The 19,585-nt window shown below is 38.4% G+C and overlaps 1 protein-coding gene across 1 annotated transcript in view; it reads left to right on the forward strand.

Annotated features, from left to right (window-relative positions):
• ASAH2 (N-acylsphingosine amidohydrolase 2) overlaps window positions 1–19,585 on the forward strand; it is a 60,705-nt gene that overhangs the window by 34,700 nt on the left and 6,420 nt on the right. Inside the window, exons 9-16 of the mRNA XM_062214882.1 lie at window positions 2,269–2,355; window positions 4,808–4,912; window positions 5,021–5,102; window positions 10,250–10,365; window positions 11,688–11,782; window positions 13,602–13,641; window positions 14,876–14,971; window positions 17,849–17,944. Of these exons, the coding sequence (XP_062070866.1) occupies window positions 2,269–2,355; window positions 4,808–4,912; window positions 5,021–5,102; window positions 10,250–10,365; window positions 11,688–11,782; window positions 13,602–13,641; window positions 14,876–14,971; window positions 17,849–17,944 (717 nt within the window). The remainder of the gene's footprint in view (window positions 1–2,268; window positions 2,356–4,807; window positions 4,913–5,020; window positions 5,103–10,249; window positions 10,366–11,687; window positions 11,783–13,601; window positions 13,642–14,875; window positions 14,972–17,848; window positions 17,945–19,585) is intronic.

Raw genomic sequence — 19,585 nt, forward strand, 5'->3', positions numbered from 1 at the left:
GACTCATACTGCTCAATGCTGAGTAAGCAAACATTTTGCATATTTATTATGAATGCTGTTTTGAAAGTAAATATAGTCAAAAGACAAAATGAAACAATCTGGACTGTTACTGTCTTTCTTTCTGGCACTATTTTGGATGGCTTTTATTCTGCTATTGTTCATGAATTTTTCTATTTTTTTCTATGGTGGGTATATTTTACTTTTATAATCAGAAAAATGAAACAAAAATATCACCCTCACCACAGCCCCATGAACCAGAATTCTAAGTTTGTTCCTTCCACGTGTCTTCTTGGCTTCCCTGTGTTTGCAGGATGGCCGGCAGTGTAAGACAGACTTTGGGCCTTCCCCTCAACTACAGAGGGAAAGAGAGAAAACCACTCATCCAGCCATGGAATAAATATTCTTCTCTTCAGCCTGATTGGGGCAACTTATGTCACTTGCCCATCTCTGGTCTAAACAGTTGCTAGAGGCAATGGTAGTTTTACTTGGCATAAGCTGGAGTTCCTGAAGCAGTCTCTGGCTACATCTAGGGAGCTGCTGGGATTGCTTAGATTGATCTGGGCCCAGGAATGGGGTCAGCTCCTTCTGAGTCATACTGGCTACCGGGAGAGATGTCTCTCTGAAAATCAGGATTTTCTTAGGAAAGAGAAACAGGGAAATGGGCAGACATTGCCACACCTTCTGCTTTGATGTGGATTCTTTAGGAAGGATTTTTTTTTAAATTAGAAAATAGCTTGAATCTTTTGAAAAATGACATTTGCGAAAAAAACTTAATATTGAAAAATTCAGAGAATAAAATTTTAACCTAAAGCAGCAACCTTCAGCACACAGTGCTCACTACTGTTAGAGTTTTATGAGTGATCTTTTAGAGAGTTTTTGTTTCCATTATGTAGATAACACATACAGTTCTACACCAATTAGATCACACTGAAAACTGTACTGTGACCTGCTAGCTTATTTCCAATAACCATGCTGTGCAACACTGTTTAAAATAACTGATTTCCCATCTAAAGTACTGCAGTGTCATTAACCCGTCCTCTGTGGATGGTGTTTGCTTCCCCTCCCTCCTTTCTTTCGCAAGTCCTCTCTCCCTTCTTTTCTTCCTTCATAGAGGCATGCTAAGATCCCTATCCTTGTCATACGTATTTCCACATGTGTGAGTCTCAGCTTAGGACACATTCTTAAAGGGGCATTTGCTGTCAAAGATAAAGCATGATTAACATGTCCTGCACTTTTTCCCAAGTGCACTCCCTCAATGACATTGCCACCTACCATATGTGAATGACAGTTTCTCCAGAGCTTCACCCAAACCAAGATTGTTATAATCTTTGCCAACACAATTTGAATATTCATTTTATTGTTCATGAGATTGAACATATTTTAATGTCAAATGGCCTTTTGCATTTTGTTTGGTAATTGCTTGTTTGATACTATTCCATGGTGCATCCATTAGGATTCTTTTTTATGCAAATAAGAGAAACTCCAACTTAATATGGATGAATCAAAAGGTATTCATAAGGTTATTTTTTTGAGTTTTTAAAGCTCCGAATATGCTAAAGTCTTAGTTTTGTTATAATCATTGCAATCCTCCTAGTCCCCTTCTTATCATTTGTCTTTCAGCCTAACTTGTGTCCCCCACCCTGACAAGGGACATTGGAAATGTTTAAACTGTCAAATTTACTAAGCCTATTGTTTATTATTTTCAGTAGTATCTTCCATACTTGCGGACTATAAAATACATTGACTCGAATTTTCTTCTAGCATATTTATTCCACCTGTAATACTTAATCATTTAGTTAACATTTTTCACAGGTCAGAAGTAGGATGTAGAGCCAGATTTATTTATTATTTTCTCCAGGGGGCCAGCTAGTTGCTCCGATATCATTTTGATTGTGTTTCAACTTAAAACAGTCATGAGCAGGAGTCCTAGGTAAGAGCAAATCAGTAGAAAGATGCGTGAATGGGAAGGACTGGCTTCCAGTTTTGTCTCTGATACTGACTGTATAATGTCCCACAAATCTTTTACCAACTTGGGCCTCAACTTCCTAACTTAAAAAACATTCTGAAATAAATACTTGCTGCAGACATTCACTATTTTCATTTCCTATATGATTTTGTATCTCTTTGTTTTACATTGAGAAAATATCTGAAAAGAAATGCTAGACTGTGGCTTAAAAAAACTATTTGCTTATATTCAGTTGTAATTTTCCATTGCTTAAAATAATCCCTTATTTTCCTAAAAATGCATCTTCTCTCATTTTGTTGCAGCCTAATATGTGTATAGCAACGGGACCTGGCCAGGATATGTTTGATAGCACACAAATTATAGGACAAATCATATATCAGAGAGCAAAGGTATGGCATACACTGAACTCCTTTCATCTTCACTTAAAATTTTTTAAAAGGTTTATTTATTTATTTTGAAATGCAGAGTTGGGGGAAGAGGGGGGTGGGGAGAGATCTTTCTTCTGCTGGTTCACTCCCCAAATGGCTAAAATGGCTAGGGCTGGGCCAGGCCAAAGCCGGGAGCCAGGAGCTTCTTCCTAGTCTCCCACATGGTTTCAGGGCCTCAAGAATTTGGGCCATCTTTTGCTGTTTCCCCATGCACATTAGCAGGGAGCTGGATGGGAAGTGGAGCAGCCAGGACATGAACTGGCACCTTTGTGGGTTGCCTGCATTGCAGGTAGCAGATTAACCCACTGCGCCACAATGGCAGCCCCTAGAATTGTTCCAAAGTCACTGACACCGTGCACTAGGAAGCCCATAACTGTCAGAAGACAGCAACAGCTCGGGTTGCAGCAGGGAGTCTGGGAGGTGTCTGCTTGGATGGTCGCCTTCTCAAGCCACACAGGAGTTGTCACTGCCTGGGTGTGACTTCTGATAGGAAATGCTTTTAAAACCAAGCCATCTGGAAATCTTTCCATGATAGGAGGCTTAGAAAGCCAGGGGGATTGCTTTAGACAGCAGCAGGGTGGATTCTAAGATTTCTAAAGAACATGGCATCAGATAGGCCGGACTGATCTAAAGTCCTGGAACTCTCTGGGCCTTTTTCTGCAAAAAAAGTCACCTGTCCACTTCTAGATTTTCCCTTTGGTGTTAAGGTGAAACGGAGTGAACTAAGTCCATGCTCGTGGACCCTGGATTCCACCAGTCTGTACTCTTCTCCAATGTGATAAAAATATCCATCAGTTCTTTCCCTCTGAAAGAACAACTTTCTGACGAAGGGAGAATCTGATCTGTGGTGAGATTACAGCAACTAATTCTGCTCTCTTCCATCTCCCAAATTTTATCTTCCGCTTCTCACATTTCGTATCAGCTTCTGCGGAAACAAATTTCTGAGAGAAAAGAGAAAAGGTGATCTCAGACGGAGATGTCCCTGACAGAGACAGTTAAATCGCTGTATATTTTAGCTCACCTCTACCTTTGTTGTGTGTGTGTGTGCTTAATAATTTATTCCAAGGGTTCCAAGTTGTTTCAGGAGCAATTAAGGAAGAACAAAAGCACCTTGAAAAACACAGCAGCCAGCCTAATTGCTGTAGTTTCTTTTTAATTACTGTGATATCAAGAGTGGATTATTCTAAATTAAGAGATTCTATTTAAGGTGTGTGTCCATGACACGCTTTAGTGTCAGAAATTTTATTGCTATTCTGGGCCTGGGAGCCAGAGAGATTTGTCCCACATTCTGCATTCACAGCAGGGCACAACTCTCCCTCATAATTGGAGAGGCCGGTCACAGCTGGTGTTGCCAACGACTTGTCTGGACAGCCACACGTGGCTGTGGAGACAGGGATGAGGGAGTCGTTAGATGAGGGGTTAGATGTTAGATGAGGGGTTAGATGTTACCGGTCCTGTTGGTGGACTCTGGGATTCTGAGGAGAAGTCTAGTAAGAATGCGACCTGAGGGATGCTCTTTTGCCCTAGTGGCTAAGATACCAGTGAGGATATTCATGGGCTGGTGCTGTGGTATTGAAGGTTAAGCCTCCACCTGCGGTGCCGGCATCCCATATGGGTGCCAGTCCTTGGCTGCTCCACTTCTGATCCAGTTCTCTACTAATGTGCCTGGGAAAGCAGTGGAGGATAGCCCAAGTATGCAGCTCCTGGCTCCTGGATTCAGCCTGAACCAGTCCCGACCATTGTGGTTGATTGAACCAGCAGATGGAAGATGCTTCTCTATCCCCCAACCCTTTTTCCTTCTCTGTGTTTCTCCCTTCAAAATAAATAAATGAATCTTAAGAAAAAGATATTGATGCCTCACATCAGAAGGTTTGGGTTTAAGTCCCAGATTTAGCTCCTTGACTCCAGCTCTCTGTTAAGGTGTTACCCTGGGAGGCAGCAGGTGATGGGTTCCTGTCACCTTCGTGGGACACCTGGGTTGAGTTTCTGGCACCTGTATTTGGCCCCACCCAGGTACAGCTGATGTGGGCATTTGGGAAGTGAGTCAGCAGATAGGGGCTCTCTCTGCCTCTCAAAAAGACAAACCAAACAAATACATAAAGAATAATAACTGAAAATACACCCTCATTCTTATAAAGAAAGTAATTTGGCTCACCTACTCCTAATCTTAGATGTTCTTGGCTGTCTTTCAGTTGGGGTTGGGGCTTTCTGTGCCACAGCCTTTATCAATTTGTGGGGAGGAGACGCAGGTGCACAGTCTCAGAGGCTTTAAATCATAGGGAGCCGTTGGGGTTGGTCAGAAGATCCACAGCAGTAGTGACTACTTCTTTGCTGCGAGATGCTTTTTCAAGTTGCTACTTAATCAGGTTACAGCTTTTCTGCCTGAGAAAGTAAACCTGTGTGGCTTTTTCAGGATCTGTATACCTCTGCCTCCCAGGAGGTGAGGGGACCAGTGACCTCAGCCCACCAGTGGGTCAATATGACAGACGTGACTGTCTGGCTCAATTCCACACATGCAGTAAGTATCACTGAGTCACCCTGATTAGGCCACAAGGGTAAGGCTCTGGGTTGACCTCATTTACACACACCTTAAATTCTGTTTCTTGTTTTGGAAAATTTTCCTTAGGTAAAAACCTGTAAACCGGCACTGGGCTACAGTTTTGCGGCTGGCACAATTGACGGAGTTGGAGGCCTCAATTTTACACAGGGTGAGATGAAATCCCCCGAGACCTCTGCTGTTGGGTTCTGAACCTGCAGGGTCTGTTTAATGAGATTTCACTGTAGCCAGTACATTTATTATTTTTATTTTTAAGCCCAGGCATCTGCAGTGTTTCCAGGTTTGTATGTACAAGCCCAATAACCTGAGATGGCTTCCATCTGGATATAACCAGAGACAAATGCTCTTTTATTTCAGGGTGTTTCAATGGAAGTCAATTCAAATGTATTATTTTACTTATTCTTAAAATGATTTTTTTTCCTTGAAAGGCAATACTTATACATCTTTCTGGGGTTCAGTGTGAAGTCTCAGTTCATTTATACTTTGTGTCAGGGTAATTAGGTCATTTATCATCATAAACATCTACCACTTCTCTGTGACAAGGACATTCAAAACCCTCTCTTCTAGTCACTTTGAATTTTGGAACAGTATTGGTGACTGTAGTCACGCTTCCATGTGATAGCATGCCAGAACTTATCCCTCCTGTCTGGCTGTGACATTGTACCCATTAACGGGTCTCCCACATGGCTTTCTCTCCCCACTGCACCTCAGCCTCTGGTAGCCACTACTCAACATCTACAAACTCAGCCTCTTTAGATTCCACCTCTGGGTGAAATCAGGTGACACTTGTCTTTCTCTGCCTGGTGTGTGTCACTTCACATTATAGTATTCAGGTCCATCCAGGTTGCCACAAATGACAGTATTTCACCCATTTTTGTGACTGCATAGGGTTCTATTGTATATAACTGCCATATTTTCATCCACTTATGTGTTGGTGGACACTCAGGTTGATACCATATGTTGGCTTTTGTGAATAGTGTTGCTATAAATATGCCAGGCAAGATGAATAATTGTAAACTGGGCTGGAGCTATGCAGGAATTAATGGGAGGGAAGAGAATTATTGTTCAATAAATAGGAACCTTCAGCTCTATGACTTGGCTCTTCCATTTGGTTACTTAGTGTGTCTCAGATTCCTTTAATGGATTCAGGATTTGCTCAGGACTGTGGCCTGTGGATCAGGTCTTCTTCCCATGCGTATTTTCACACATTTATGACTGACTATTTAGCTATTACACCTTTATCCTGATTATCATTGTAATAATATCTATTATAGAGAAAGTAGAAAACATTAAAGAGTATCTCCTTCAGGAAACATTTTGACTTATTTAATTATCTTTTATTTATGTATTTTTGTCCTAACTTTTTTGTTTTTATTTTTTATTAAATTTAAGAGCATTCATTTGAGAGACAGTGTTATAGACAGAGAGAAAAAGAGACAGAGAAGTTTTACATCTACTGGTTCACTCATCAAATGGCTACAACAAATACAGATTGGCCAATGCGGAGCCAGGAGCTTCTTCCAGGTTTCCTATGTGGATGCAGGGGTCCAAGCACTTGGTCCATCTTCCACTACTTTCCCAGGCCATTAGCAGGGAGCTGGATCATAAGTAGAGCAACCAGGACTTGAACCAGCACCGATAGGGTAAGCCAGTGTCACAGGCAGAAGCTTAACCTACTATGACAGCACCAGCCCCTATTTTTATGTATATTTTGAAACTAAAGATTAATGAATACAATTGCAATTTGATATATTCAGTGTCATATTTCCTGTTAATCGTCATCCAGACTGGTTTAATGTTCTGTAATAATATATGTTTATTTTTAAACAGCTTTATTGAGTTACAATTCATGTACCATATAGTCCACTCAGAGTGTCCAATTCACAGGTATACACAGTCATCACCATTATCAGTTTAAGAACATGCTCATCACTTGCAAAGAAATTCTTTATGCTTTAAGTGTCTGTTGGCCATTTGAATTTCCTCTCTTAAAAATCCCTATTCAGGGCCAGTGCCGTGGCTCAATAGGCTAATTCTCTGCCTGCAGTGCCAGCACTCCGGGTTCTAGTCCAGGTCAGGGCGCCAGATTCTGTCTTGGTTGCTCCTCTTCCAGTCCAGCTATCTGCTGGGGCCCAGGAGTGCAGTGGAGGATGGCCCAAGTGCTTGGGCCCTGCACCCGCATGGGAGACCAGGAGAAGCACCTGGCTCCTGGCTTCACATCAGCACAGTGCACCGGTTGCAGCGTGCTGGCCACAGCGGCCATTGGGGGTGAACCAACAGAAAAAAGGAAAACCTTTCTCTTTGTCTCTCTCTCACTGTCCACTCTGCCTGTCAAAAAAAAAAATCCCTATTCAAGTCTTTGTCCATTTCTTAACTGGACTGTTTTGTTGATGTTGAATTTTATAATCTCTTTATAGATTCTGGATATTAACCCTTTATCAGTTGTGTAGTTTGCAAATATTTTCTCCCATTCACTTCACTTTGCTGAGTGTTTATTTTGCAGTGCAGAAGCTTTTCATCTTGAAGTTATCCCACTTGTCAATTTTGGTTTTGATTGCCTGTTCTTCTAGGGTCTTTTCCAAGAAGTGTTTGCTTATGCCAATGTCTTGCATAGTGTCTCCAATGTTCTTGAGTAATTTGATGGTATCTGGTAGCTATTGTACTTCTTCACTCCCCCATCTTCCCTAGATTTAAGCAACCGCTAATCCTTCTGTATCTGCATTTTTTATTCTAAATATTTCATGTAAATGTAATTATGATATGTGACATTTTTTGTTGGCTTCCAATTAACATCATGCTTTCCAAGTTCTTTTGTGCTGTAGCATGTATCAGTACCTCATTCCTTTTTATGGCTGAGTGATATTTCACAAATCAAAGTGATATTACTTAAAGCAAAATACCAGATTTTGCTTATATGTTTCTCTGTTGATAGTTATTTGAATCATTCCATTTTTGGGGCTATTACAAATATGTTACTATAAATATTCACATACAGATTTTTGTGTGAGCATATATTTTCATTTTTTCCTCTTTGGTGTATACCTAGGAGTGGAACTCCTGCATCATACAGTAATTCTGTGTTTAGTTGTGTAAGGAACTGCCAGACTATTTATAAAATGACTGTATCCTTTTACATTCTCACTAGCAGCTTATAGGGTTCTGATTTTTTTCATAAATTTTCTGATACTTGTTATTATCTTACTTGTTATTTCTAGTCACACTGATGGGTGTAGTGTGCTATACACAATATTACTAATTTAATCTCTTTACTTTTTGTGGAGTTTAAATTTAGATTATCTAGTTCTTCTTCTTCTTCTTCTTCTTCTTCTTCTTCTTCTTCTTCTTCTTCTTCTTTTTCTTCTTCTTTTAAAGATTTATTTATTTATTTGAAAGTCAGAGTTACACAGAGAGAGGAGAGGCAGAGAGAGAGAGAGAGAGAGAGAGAGAGAGAGAGAGAGCGGTCTTCCATCCTCTGGGTCACTGCCCAATTGGCTGCAATGGCCAGAGCAGTGCCGATCCAAAGCCAGGAGCCAAGAGTCTCCTCCAGGTCTCCCATGTGGATGCAGGGGCCCATGGATGTGGACCATCTTCCACTGCTTTCTCAGGCCGCAGCAGAGAGCTGGATTGGAAGTGGAGCAGCTGGATCTCAAACTGGCACCCAAATGGCATGCCGGTGCTTCAGGCCAGGGTGTTAACCTGCTGCACCACAGCGCCAGCCCCACCTAATTCTTCTTGAATCACCTTTGGTATTTTGTGTTTTTCTGAACATTTGTCTATTTTATTTATGCTTTCTAAATTGTTGGTATACAATTACTCATATTATTTATGTATAATGTTATGAAACTACTCATACTATCTTATGCATATGTATGTGAATTTTTTCTTTAAAGTCAGTGGTAATGTCTTCTCATATTTCTGTTTCTAATTATTTAAGTCTTCTCTTTCTCTTTCCCTTTCTCTGTCTAGCTGAAGCTTTGTCAATTTTGTTGACTTTTTAAGGAACTCAATTTTAGTTTCATTTCCTTAAATACTTTTTTGATTCTCTGTTTAATTGTGTCTCTAATCTTTATTATTTCTTTCCTTTTGCTTGATTTTGGTTTAATTTGCTCCTCTTCCTCTTTTTCAATCTTGTATAAGTTAGAGTATTGATATGAGATTTTTTTTTGTTTCTCCATGTGGACATTTATAATTATAAATTTGCCACTAAGCACAGCTGTCACTTCATGTAATGAGTTTTGATGTGTTGTATCTTTTCCCTTATCATAAAATATTTTCATATTTTATTTTGATTTCTTCTCATCGTTAGTTTTTTGGGGGTCATGTTGCCCAATTTTCACGTATTTGCAAATTTCTCCATTTTTTCCTGTTATTTGCTTCTAGTTTCATTCTGTTGTTGTTGGGCAAAATACCTTGTATTATTTCTACCCTGTAAAACTTGCTGAGTCATGCTTTATGAGCAGCACACTGCCTGTTTGGGTAATGGTCTATGTGAACCTGAGAAGAATGTGTATTTTGTTGTTGGGTTTGGGAGGGGAGCATCCCAAAGGCTTTCTGTTAGGTGTTCCTAGTGTTCAGGTTTTCTATTTTCCTCTTGCTCTTCTGTATTATTGTGCTAGTCATTGAAAATGAGTTATTGACATTTCCATTATTATTGTTGAATTTTTTATTTTTCCCTTCATTTCTGTCAGTTTTAGTTCTTGTACTTGGTGCTCCTTCATTAATACATAGATGTTGTAATTGTTCTGTTTTCATGATGGATTATGGATTCTCAATTCATAGTTTGTTAGATGGCAAAACTGTTTCTCAGATTTTGCATTTTAGGCTAGTTTTTTGTTTTATTGCTTGTGGTGTATGTGTGTAGATTAACTAATAGAGATTCAGGGAAGGTTCTTTCAGGTACTAAGAACCAAAAAACCAGTACTGTGAGTTGAAGGTGTCATTTATAGTTTTCAAAAAAGGCAAAAGTGATTTAGTTTACATATCTACAGTTATTCATATCAGTTTGGTTTTACTTGCAATATGGATGAGCAAGAGCAACAGAAATAAAGATTTAAGGATTTGAAAAAGGATATTCTATTATTTTCTTAAGCACTCTGAGGATTAATTAAAATAATGGCTATCTTTGGGAAATTCTGCCTCTTCTATTTTTCTGTTATTGCTTGAAATCATTCAGCAACACCTTAATAAAATCTTTGAAACTCCTGAAAGGATTGTTGTACAATATTTATCTGAATATTGATCCTTTTTTTCCAGAGGGGTGGTTCAAGGAATCCTACTAATTATAGAATTTCCTAATAGGGATGAAAGAAGGGGATCCCTTTTGGGACACCATTCGAGACCAGCTCCTGGGCAAGCCATCTGAAGAAATCAAAGAATGTCAAAAACCAAAGCCAATCCTTCTTCATACTGGTGAGGTAATGTATTTTGATGATTGTAGTTAAATTATTATATTTTTTTTATTTCTGAACTGTTCAATATTGAATGGTAAGTTTAATAGTAAAATATGAATGCTATGAGTCTAACTCTAAAGAATAAGAGTATGATTGTTAAAATACTCATTTACCTAATTACATGTATAATAAGTAAATGAAAAATTGAAACAGCAGCAAAAGAAGAATATAATTAACATTGCCTTAATCAGCATTCATTTATGTGGGCTCCAGGAGGGAGATCCATACCAAATTCTATATAGAGGGAAAAAAATCTCAGGTTATATAAAGAGAAACATGTTCATGTCTCAGGTTCCTCATAATTCAGGAAACATTTTTAACTGAAGTGACTTTTCTTTTACCATTCCTTTGAGCATACATTTTCCACATTCTGAATGCCAAAGGATCATTCCGGTATTCATAAAAATCAGACTATTAAGGTAGAAAATTTGAAAAGTAGAAAAATTTTTTTCTAATATTCTATTAAAGTTCTTAGGGAAAAGAGAAAAGAGGAACGGAGAGACAGATTCTAGAAGAGGATAGATTTTCTTGGAGAAAATAAGGCAAGACTTGGGAACTGTAAACTTGAAGTGCTATTGCAGCACAAAGATAAATCATTAATCTGACACTATTCTAAATGGAATTCATTTATTCTTTATGTATAAAGACAGTCATACATAATACTGTAGAAGTGCCCTTGCTTATCTGTTATATGTTGTGACTTTGAAAATCCATTGAAAACTTCATTTAAATCTAGGTTAATGGGACGTTGGCATTTGAGATTTACATGTTCTTTATATACAGAAGATCAATTTAGTATAAAGATTTCAACAGTTTGCACCCACATAGAAACACAAAGTGAAACATACTGTTTGAGTACTAGTTATAGCATTAAATCACAATGTACAGCACATTCTGTATATAAAGAGAATTGAAAATGAATCTTGATGCAAATGGAAGGGGAGAGGGAGCGGGAGAGGGGAGGGTTGCGGGTGGGAGGGAAGTTATGGGAGGGGGAAGCCATTGTAATCCATAAGCTGTACACTGGAAATTTATATTCATTAAATAAAAGTTAAAAAAAAGAGATTTACATGTTCTAATGAGGACATAAATACTCATGTAGAATACTCAATATTATATCATAAATATCATAAATTAGAAATAAATATTATAGTAAGAAGAAAAATCAAAAACTAGCTTGAAATATTGAAATCCTTTAATTAAGGAACATCTGTGACCCGCATCTATCTATTGACCACAGAAAGAATAGTATTCCTAACACAACTCTCTTTGTTTTGGGCTCTCAGCTATCAAAACCTCACCCCTGGCATCCAGAAATCATTGATGTTCAGATTATTACTGTTGGGTCCTTGGCCATAACTGCCATCCCTGGGGAGTTTACGTAAGTTCATGTTTATTGTGTGTGTATGTTTCTGTTGGCATTATTGCTTGGGTTTGTTTTTAATCAATTCTCAAGTAATGTTAAATTAATACAAAGAGAACAGATTCAGTGCAGTTCATTGCAGAGTTCTAATATGATACTTCCTCCCTCCCTCTCCCTTCCTTTCTCTCTCTCCCTCTCTCTATCCCCCTCCCCCTTCTCTTCCCTGTCCTCCCCTCCCCCTCCCCCTCTCCCTCTAACCCCCTCCCCCTCTCTCTCTCCCTCTCCCTCTCCCTCTCCATCCTCCTCCCCCTCTCCCTCTCTCCTCTTTCTTTCTCTGGGAAGATAGTTAAGTACTGACCCCTTTGTATCCTATTGTGCTATGTTCAGCACCAGTGACAAGTATTTCTACCCTCTTCTGGTGGGGCTTCAGAGGGCTAATTCTCTCTATGCTTATTACTAATGGGGAACTTGAAGCAAACATGAAAGTTTAAAAATGTATCCTTCCATATTAAAATAATATAGGTACTTGAAGCAATCAGTTTAGGTATTAAAAGCATGGAGAATGTCTAAAATCTGCATCTTATGAAGTATTCCATCTCAGTAAGTGACAGTTTTATGTATTTCTCTTACTTAGGCTGTATACCTTGGAGTTTTCCCTGAATGCCCCCCCACACTCCTTTTCTCTCTTTTTGATTCTTCAGCAAGTTGTAAATATTCTACCCATAACTTTCTATCACTAGTGCCCTTGCCTAAGCCTCCACTCTCTTGTCACCCAGATCATTGCAGTAGCTTGCTATGTTGGAGGTCTATGTGATTCCTCTTTTACTCATGTATAATTTTTTCCTCAACGTTTCAGCCAGATTAATGTTTTTAAAACATAAGTGAAGTCATGCTACTTGTTGCTGAAAACCCTTGGAGTAAATCCACATTTACCTGATCTGCTGTTCAGCAAACTCTTCCACCTGAGTTCTTCACGAGCTCCCATTTCAGCCACCCTGACTTCATTGCACTTTTCTGACTCACCAAGGTTGGTTTTGTGTCAGGGCCTTTGAACTTAAGGATTTTTCTGCCTGGAGTACTTTCCATCCAGCTATTGCCATGGCCAAGTTTTTCATTCCTTTCAGATTTTTGCTCAAATCTCAGTGGTGCCCTGAGCCCTGTTCACAATATATAAAGTAGCCTTCATCTGCCACCATGACCATATCACCACCACTACTACCACCGTTACCTTTGCCACTACCACAACACCACTATCCTCATCCCAGTGATTGCCACCACCCGCTTTCCTTCATCCTCACTCTGCTTTATTATTCTCCATAGAACTTACCATCATCTGACTTTTAATTTGCCTGTTGGCCATTTCACCTCCTTAGAATGTAAGCCCCAAGCTGTGTAATGCTTAACACCCAGAAGTGGACTGGGATGGAGTAGGTGCTCAATGTTTTATTGAAGACTTGGATGAATTAATGAAATGATAAGTTCTTTGAAGACAGACTAGTATGTTCTCCATGTGCTTGAGCTGTTACTAATACAGAAGTACCTGATGTGCTTTTGTTGAATCAACAGATGGAAAATGATGGTAATCTTTTGTCAGTGACTGTGTTGGTTGTTTCCCTCCTTTGGTCTGGTTAACTGTTTCCAGCTTCGGATTTGACTTTGAGGATAGGATAGTCAGGGAGAAAAAAGCTCTACGTTAGCTCTGTATCATCATTGGATTCCTACATATTTTACTACCATGTAATGATCCTGAGTAATTTTTTGGCTTTCACTACAATTCTTTCTGCATATTTTGCACACATTCTAAATAGGGAACCATAATTTTGTTTTCTTAACCCAGAACCATGTCTGGACGAAGACTTCGAGAGGCAGTTCAAGCAGTAAGTCTATAATTCACAAGATTTGGAAATACAAGTTAACTTTAATGTGAACCTAAGGATAATATGCTTCCAACTTTAAGATCAAATAGAGATAATTTTTAGGTAATTTTGTACAAATTAAGTGAAATAGCTACACTTTAATTTTCAGGTAAGAAGAAAGGATTCCCTATTCCTTTGATTTGATATTTCTATTGAACAATATTTATTTATTTGTTTGTTTGAAAGGCAGAGTTAAAGACACACACAGAGTTATCTTTCATCTGATGGTTCATTCCTCAAATGGCCACAACAGCCAGATCTTGGCAGGCCGAAGTCAGGAGCTGGGAACAACAGCCAGGTCTGCCACATGGATGGCAGGGGCCAAGATTCTGGGGCCATGATTTGCTTCTTTCCCACATGCATTAGCAGGAATCTGGATTGGAAGTGGAGCAGCCTGGGCTCAAACCAGTGCTCTGATATGTGATGTTGGTGTTGTAGTCAGCAGCTTAACCTAATGCTCCACAGGGCTGGCCCTGGTCTGGTACCTTTTAATCTTTCCTAACATGATGGAAGTTTCACTTTTCTTGAAGTCAGTGGCTAGAAGTGGATAGGGAACTTTGGTGATATGAGAGCCAGACTTAAAAATACAAGAAATCATTATCAAGTTAAAAATATTTTATTAGAATGTATGTATTAATAATTTAAAATTTGGTAATAATATTGTGAATAAAATAGTAAGTAGTCCCATAAGTACCTTAAAATCTTAAAGCTCTGTGAATAGTACCAATAAAATGCTTGACATTTTGGGAGTGCTTTATTTTGTTTCTAGTAATGATTTTTTTGTGCTCAAAGAGTATTGTAAATACTTCTAAACTGACATTTCAATTCATATTTTGTTTCTTGGACATTGAAATAACCATTCTGGTTAGATATTATACATCTGTTATATATTTTTAGGAAATGGGTTTAAAAAATCTCTCTTTTGATGATAAGGTCCTACATCTGCAAATATGATCATTAAGATGTTCAAAGAGCCACTGAATTACCAGAAAATAATGCAGAGGTATGATTATACCTCTCCTCAGGGATTTTTGGATGCCTCTGCTTTTAGGCATTTTTAGCCATTGGGGAGAATTTGGTTGAGTATCATCTTAAATTAGCCATTCACATCAATAACTGTGAATTTAGTATTCTAGGATGATAATATACTTTCAGATAAGGTGTGATTTTACTTAGTTCTACTTTTCCCTCCTAGGAATTTGCATCTTATGGCATGAAGAATATGACTATTGTTATTTCAGGACTATGCAATGTTTATACACATTACATTACCACTTATGAAGAATACCAGGTAAAGTACAAACTTCTCATCATGTAAATGAATTATACCTTTGTCAACACAATTATGTCCCCAGTCATGTTTCTGAGAGATGATTTTGTTTTAGGTAGGAAAGTTAGGGAATGAGAAGTCACAGTTTGGTTTTTGGAGTTCCATGTTCATCCTTTCCAAGTTCAGGCTAGAATCCTGGTTCCACTGACTTCCACGTTTCCTGAAATTGGCTATTTTGTCAGGGGCACTGGTAACAAGCCTGGCTTGTGACGTACAACATCCTAAATCTATCCATAAAGCATCTGGTGTCTTGCTCTTCAGTAAAACCTTGGGACAACACTCTTGGTGGCAGCTGCGGTTTATTGAATGTACTAGTTCAGTACGCTGACGGTATGATATTAAGCAATCCTTACAGCTCGCCTTGCAGTAAGATGTTACCATAACTACAGTTTAGATTTGAAAACGGACTCCCTGAGTTTAGGTGAGACTTGTGGCTGGTCATGCTTCTTTGTTTAGAAATAGTCCGTTGAACAACAAAAGTACTTTTTTTTTTTAAACAATAGTAGTTAAAAGCATGGGAACAGTAATGATTTCTGACATACTTGCTGATATAGCAGCACATAGGCATATAGTGGGCCCCTTGACAAGAATTCACTGACACCAAAAGAGGACTGTGCCTGCTGCTCTCTGAGGGTCACTGCTTTCTAGAAAATCCTGTCAAATATAGCTTCTTAATTGGAGTAAATTTGGATAGGGACAATGACAAAATTTTCTTCATGATTCTCTGTTTTTACCATTTCCTTCAATTATTAATATAGACAGCCAACAATATTAGCGGTGACTTTGTCACTAGTAGGAACCACAAATATTTTTGTGTCACATACAGTTTTTGTGTATCTGGAAATATCTTTTATTATTTTAAAATCAAAGCAGTTATTAGATCTGCTTCTAGATCTTGTTATTCATTCGCATAGTAAAGAAACACATACCTTAAAATATCACAAGCTTGGTTTATTGTAGTTTAATAAATATGTTTCAATCTAGTCGATTCTCTTTATCAATCTTAGGTGTTTTATGCATTTAGAACAACTATTCTGAGAGGTGTCCAAAAATCTCAGCAGACTGCCTTCCCCAAATGAAGAACCCTTATTAGCTGCCTTCTGGCTGAGGGACAAGCTCCTACCAGAAAAACTACTAATTAATTAATTAATAGCTTAATTCACACATTAATTGCACAGATGTATGTTATGAGACATTGCACTGGATACTTTCTGGGGTAGAACACTGAAAATAATCTGCATTGCTGCCCAGACCACTAGAAGTGCATGGTCTAATAGAGAGAAAAGCAGATGATTACGGTTCCATGAAAGGCATGCACAGGTGCTACGACCACAGCGCAGGACTACCAGGCCAGGCTGGGTATTAAGGATGGGGACTGGCAGACCTTAGGGAAAGTAAACATCAATCTGAGTCCTTGAGAACAAGTGAGGGTTAGTCAGGCAAATACAAATGAGAAGGATGTTCTCTATAGAGGGAACTATACATGCAAAGGTCAACATTGGCACTTCGTAACCATAATTCACTGAGTATCATGGAGTAAGTCTGATGAGGGTAATGGTTATGAGACAGAGGCTAGCGTGTGAGACGGGGGTGAGTTGAGGAATTGTCTTGTATGTAATGCTATATTGATTTGACTCGGTAGGCAAGGTTTTGGGGTATTGCAGTAGGAGAGAGAATGCTGTAATCATACCTGAGATCTGGAAAAGTCACTAGAATGGCCATGTGGGCAGTGAATTGCCAGGAGAGAGAACAGAATAAGATGCTGTAGTTAAGATCTGAGTGGAGATGAGGGTTTAGGCAAAACTAAAAGTAGTAGAATCAGAGGAAAATGGATGAACTTAGGAGATTTAAAAAAAATTATTTGAAATTTAAGGTTATGGGGGAGTGGGGAGAAGAGTGGGAGGGAGATCTTCCATCTTCTGATTGACTCCCCAAGTGGTTGCAATGGCTGGAGCTAAGCCAGGCCAAAGTCTGGAACCCAGAAATCCAATCAAGTCTCCCACATGAATGGCAGAGGCCCAAGCACTTGGGCCATCTTCTGCACCTTCCCCAGGTTCATCAGCAGAGAGCTATATTGGAAGTGGAGCAGCTGGGGCACTCATATGGGATGCTGGTGTTGCAGGTAGCAGCTTAAACCACTGTACCACAACACTGGCCCCTCAAGAGATTTTTTAGGAGCCCAGATGACTTGATTTGGAAACTTATAAGATATAGGAAAAAAGAGAAAGACAAGTCTAATATTATTTCTAATGCAATTTCCTTGTGTGAGAGATAGGCATTGTCCATGATGCAGAATGTTGCAGGGGAAGCTGATATGTCTGGAGCCATGAATTTCCTTTTAGAATTGATGACTTTGAGGTTCATGTGAAAGAACTGTGGTCTTGGTCCCCAGGTTAAAGGAGAAGCATTTGACTCTTTTCATAGCTCTCTGAAGGGTTCCATGTCCTCCAGAGAGGACCACCAACTTCAAGCTAACCTGAGAGTTGGCATTAACTCTCTCTCTTCTTGATGTTTCCCTTGGGGAAACATTTACTATGTAAGTACTTATAGTGGGTGAAAGCTCAGAAACTCACATCATCTTCCAGAGAAAATGGAGTGAAGGTCCAAATTGCTTAAGCAAAGAGGACCCACTGCCTTTAACAAGTAGTTGATGGGAGCAGCTTACTTTAGTGGATAAATGGAAATGCCTATACCTTCTTTTGTCAACAATAATCTTGAAGATTACGCTGGTTTAGAGTAATGTGGAATTTTCAGGCATTAGCTTCCTGAAATGTTACACCACTGTAAGTGGGTTGAAATCTGGAGAACTATAGATACCTCTCCTTGCTTATCCTGCAGGCTCAGCGATACGAGGCAGCATCTACAATTTATGGACCACATACTCTTTCTGCTTACATCCAGCTGTTCAGAGGCCTTGCTAAGGCCATTGCTACAGTAAGATAATATTGTATGTTTGGATATGTGTATGTGTATATGTATGTGTATGTGTGTATTTGCTTCAGAGTGAGGAAATACAGAGAGAAGCAGAAGAGAACCTTAGCTTTGAGTGTTCAGTATGTCTGACAATCTTTGTAGTTAAAAAATTGGAACTATACAGAATCTTTAAGAAAAGAAAAATCTTACTGATAGTAAAATTCAGATTTATTAACATCCTTTTGTGTGGCAGCCTTTTTTCATATATATTATCTCATTATGCCTCATAGCCATTATGTAAAGTAAGAAGATATCATTACCTCCAGTTTTCCGATGAGCACATGGACTTGAAGGTGATAAGCGATCAGGCTCAGTGTAATTGTAACTTGGAGGTGAACCACTGTCATTGAATCCTCACCAGATTCTGTCCAGTCACACCAAGAGTTGAGTAGATTAATCCTAAGATGCTCATTTCACACATTATAGCATCTCTGAAACTGAGATCCATCTTCCAATCAGAAATATTATTATAATTAGTAGTATGCTTTTACTTCTTTGATGATCCAAAAAATAAGTTGCTATAATCTAAGGAGGCTTAGATTTGGTGAAATACTATAGCACCCTGGAATGCACACCTTATATATTCCTAAAATGTATACACCTGAATGAGTTAACTTGATTTAAAGGAACACAGTGGAAGAAATCTTCAATTGGGATGTAATTATTTATGAAGCTGAAGTTGTGGTTTCAGAAGATTAGTCAACAAACACGATAAAAAGCTTACAGTAATAAACAGGCCTTTATATAATAACATATCCACCGAAATAAAAATGGAGACATAAATATGACATAGCTAAAGCAATTAAGCTCATTTAAAGCAAGTGTGGATATGTTAGATTGGAACAAATGAATTTGCTGTTTCTGCAGTCAAGTCAGTTGAATATTGGGAAGTTCATTTGTTCTCATCATTACCTGCTGATTGTGTGCTTGAAATTTCAGGACAATGTACTTACTCTGCTGGTATTTTAATGATTTGGCTATTATTTTGTCATACTGTTCATCTCAGTTTCAGGTCTGTTACTTTCTCTTTGAAATAGAACTATTTTTATTTTTATCACAAAAGCTCAACTTACTTGTAGGATATCTATGTTGTACAAAAAAGTGTAAACCTTTACCCCATCCTTGAACATAACTATGCTATTTAACTTTCATGGACAAAGAGCTGACATTCTTACTGTAGAAATTGATTCTTCACATTTTATAGTGAAATGAAGTAAAGAAAATTGTGATTCATTTTGCATAAATTTGTTCCATGGTCAACTTCACGGTCATACATCTTAGGACTAGCTATGTAATCTTGGAAGCAACTCACTAAGTATCTCCAAGGCTATTTTCTCATTTGCAAACTGAAAATGACAATACACATCCATCTCATATGGGCGTTATAAAGATTAAATATATAATATGAGGATTAAAGAACTATAAATATATCATGTGTTATTTAATAATCAAGATTTGCATTTTGATGACAAAGTCAAAAAGGTAAATTTTATAGAAAACAGATTAAATCCATCAAGATGTAGACTAATTGTAGATCTTGAAAGTATATTCATTATATTTCTTAATTAGCATAAAAGGATTCAGGAAAAACCTTGGTATTAA

This window comes from Lepus europaeus, chromosome 17 (genome assembly GCF_033115175.1).
Source record: "Lepus europaeus isolate LE1 chromosome 17, mLepTim1.pri, whole genome shotgun sequence".
Lineage (NCBI taxonomy): Eukaryota > Metazoa > Chordata > Mammalia > Lagomorpha > Leporidae > Lepus > Lepus europaeus.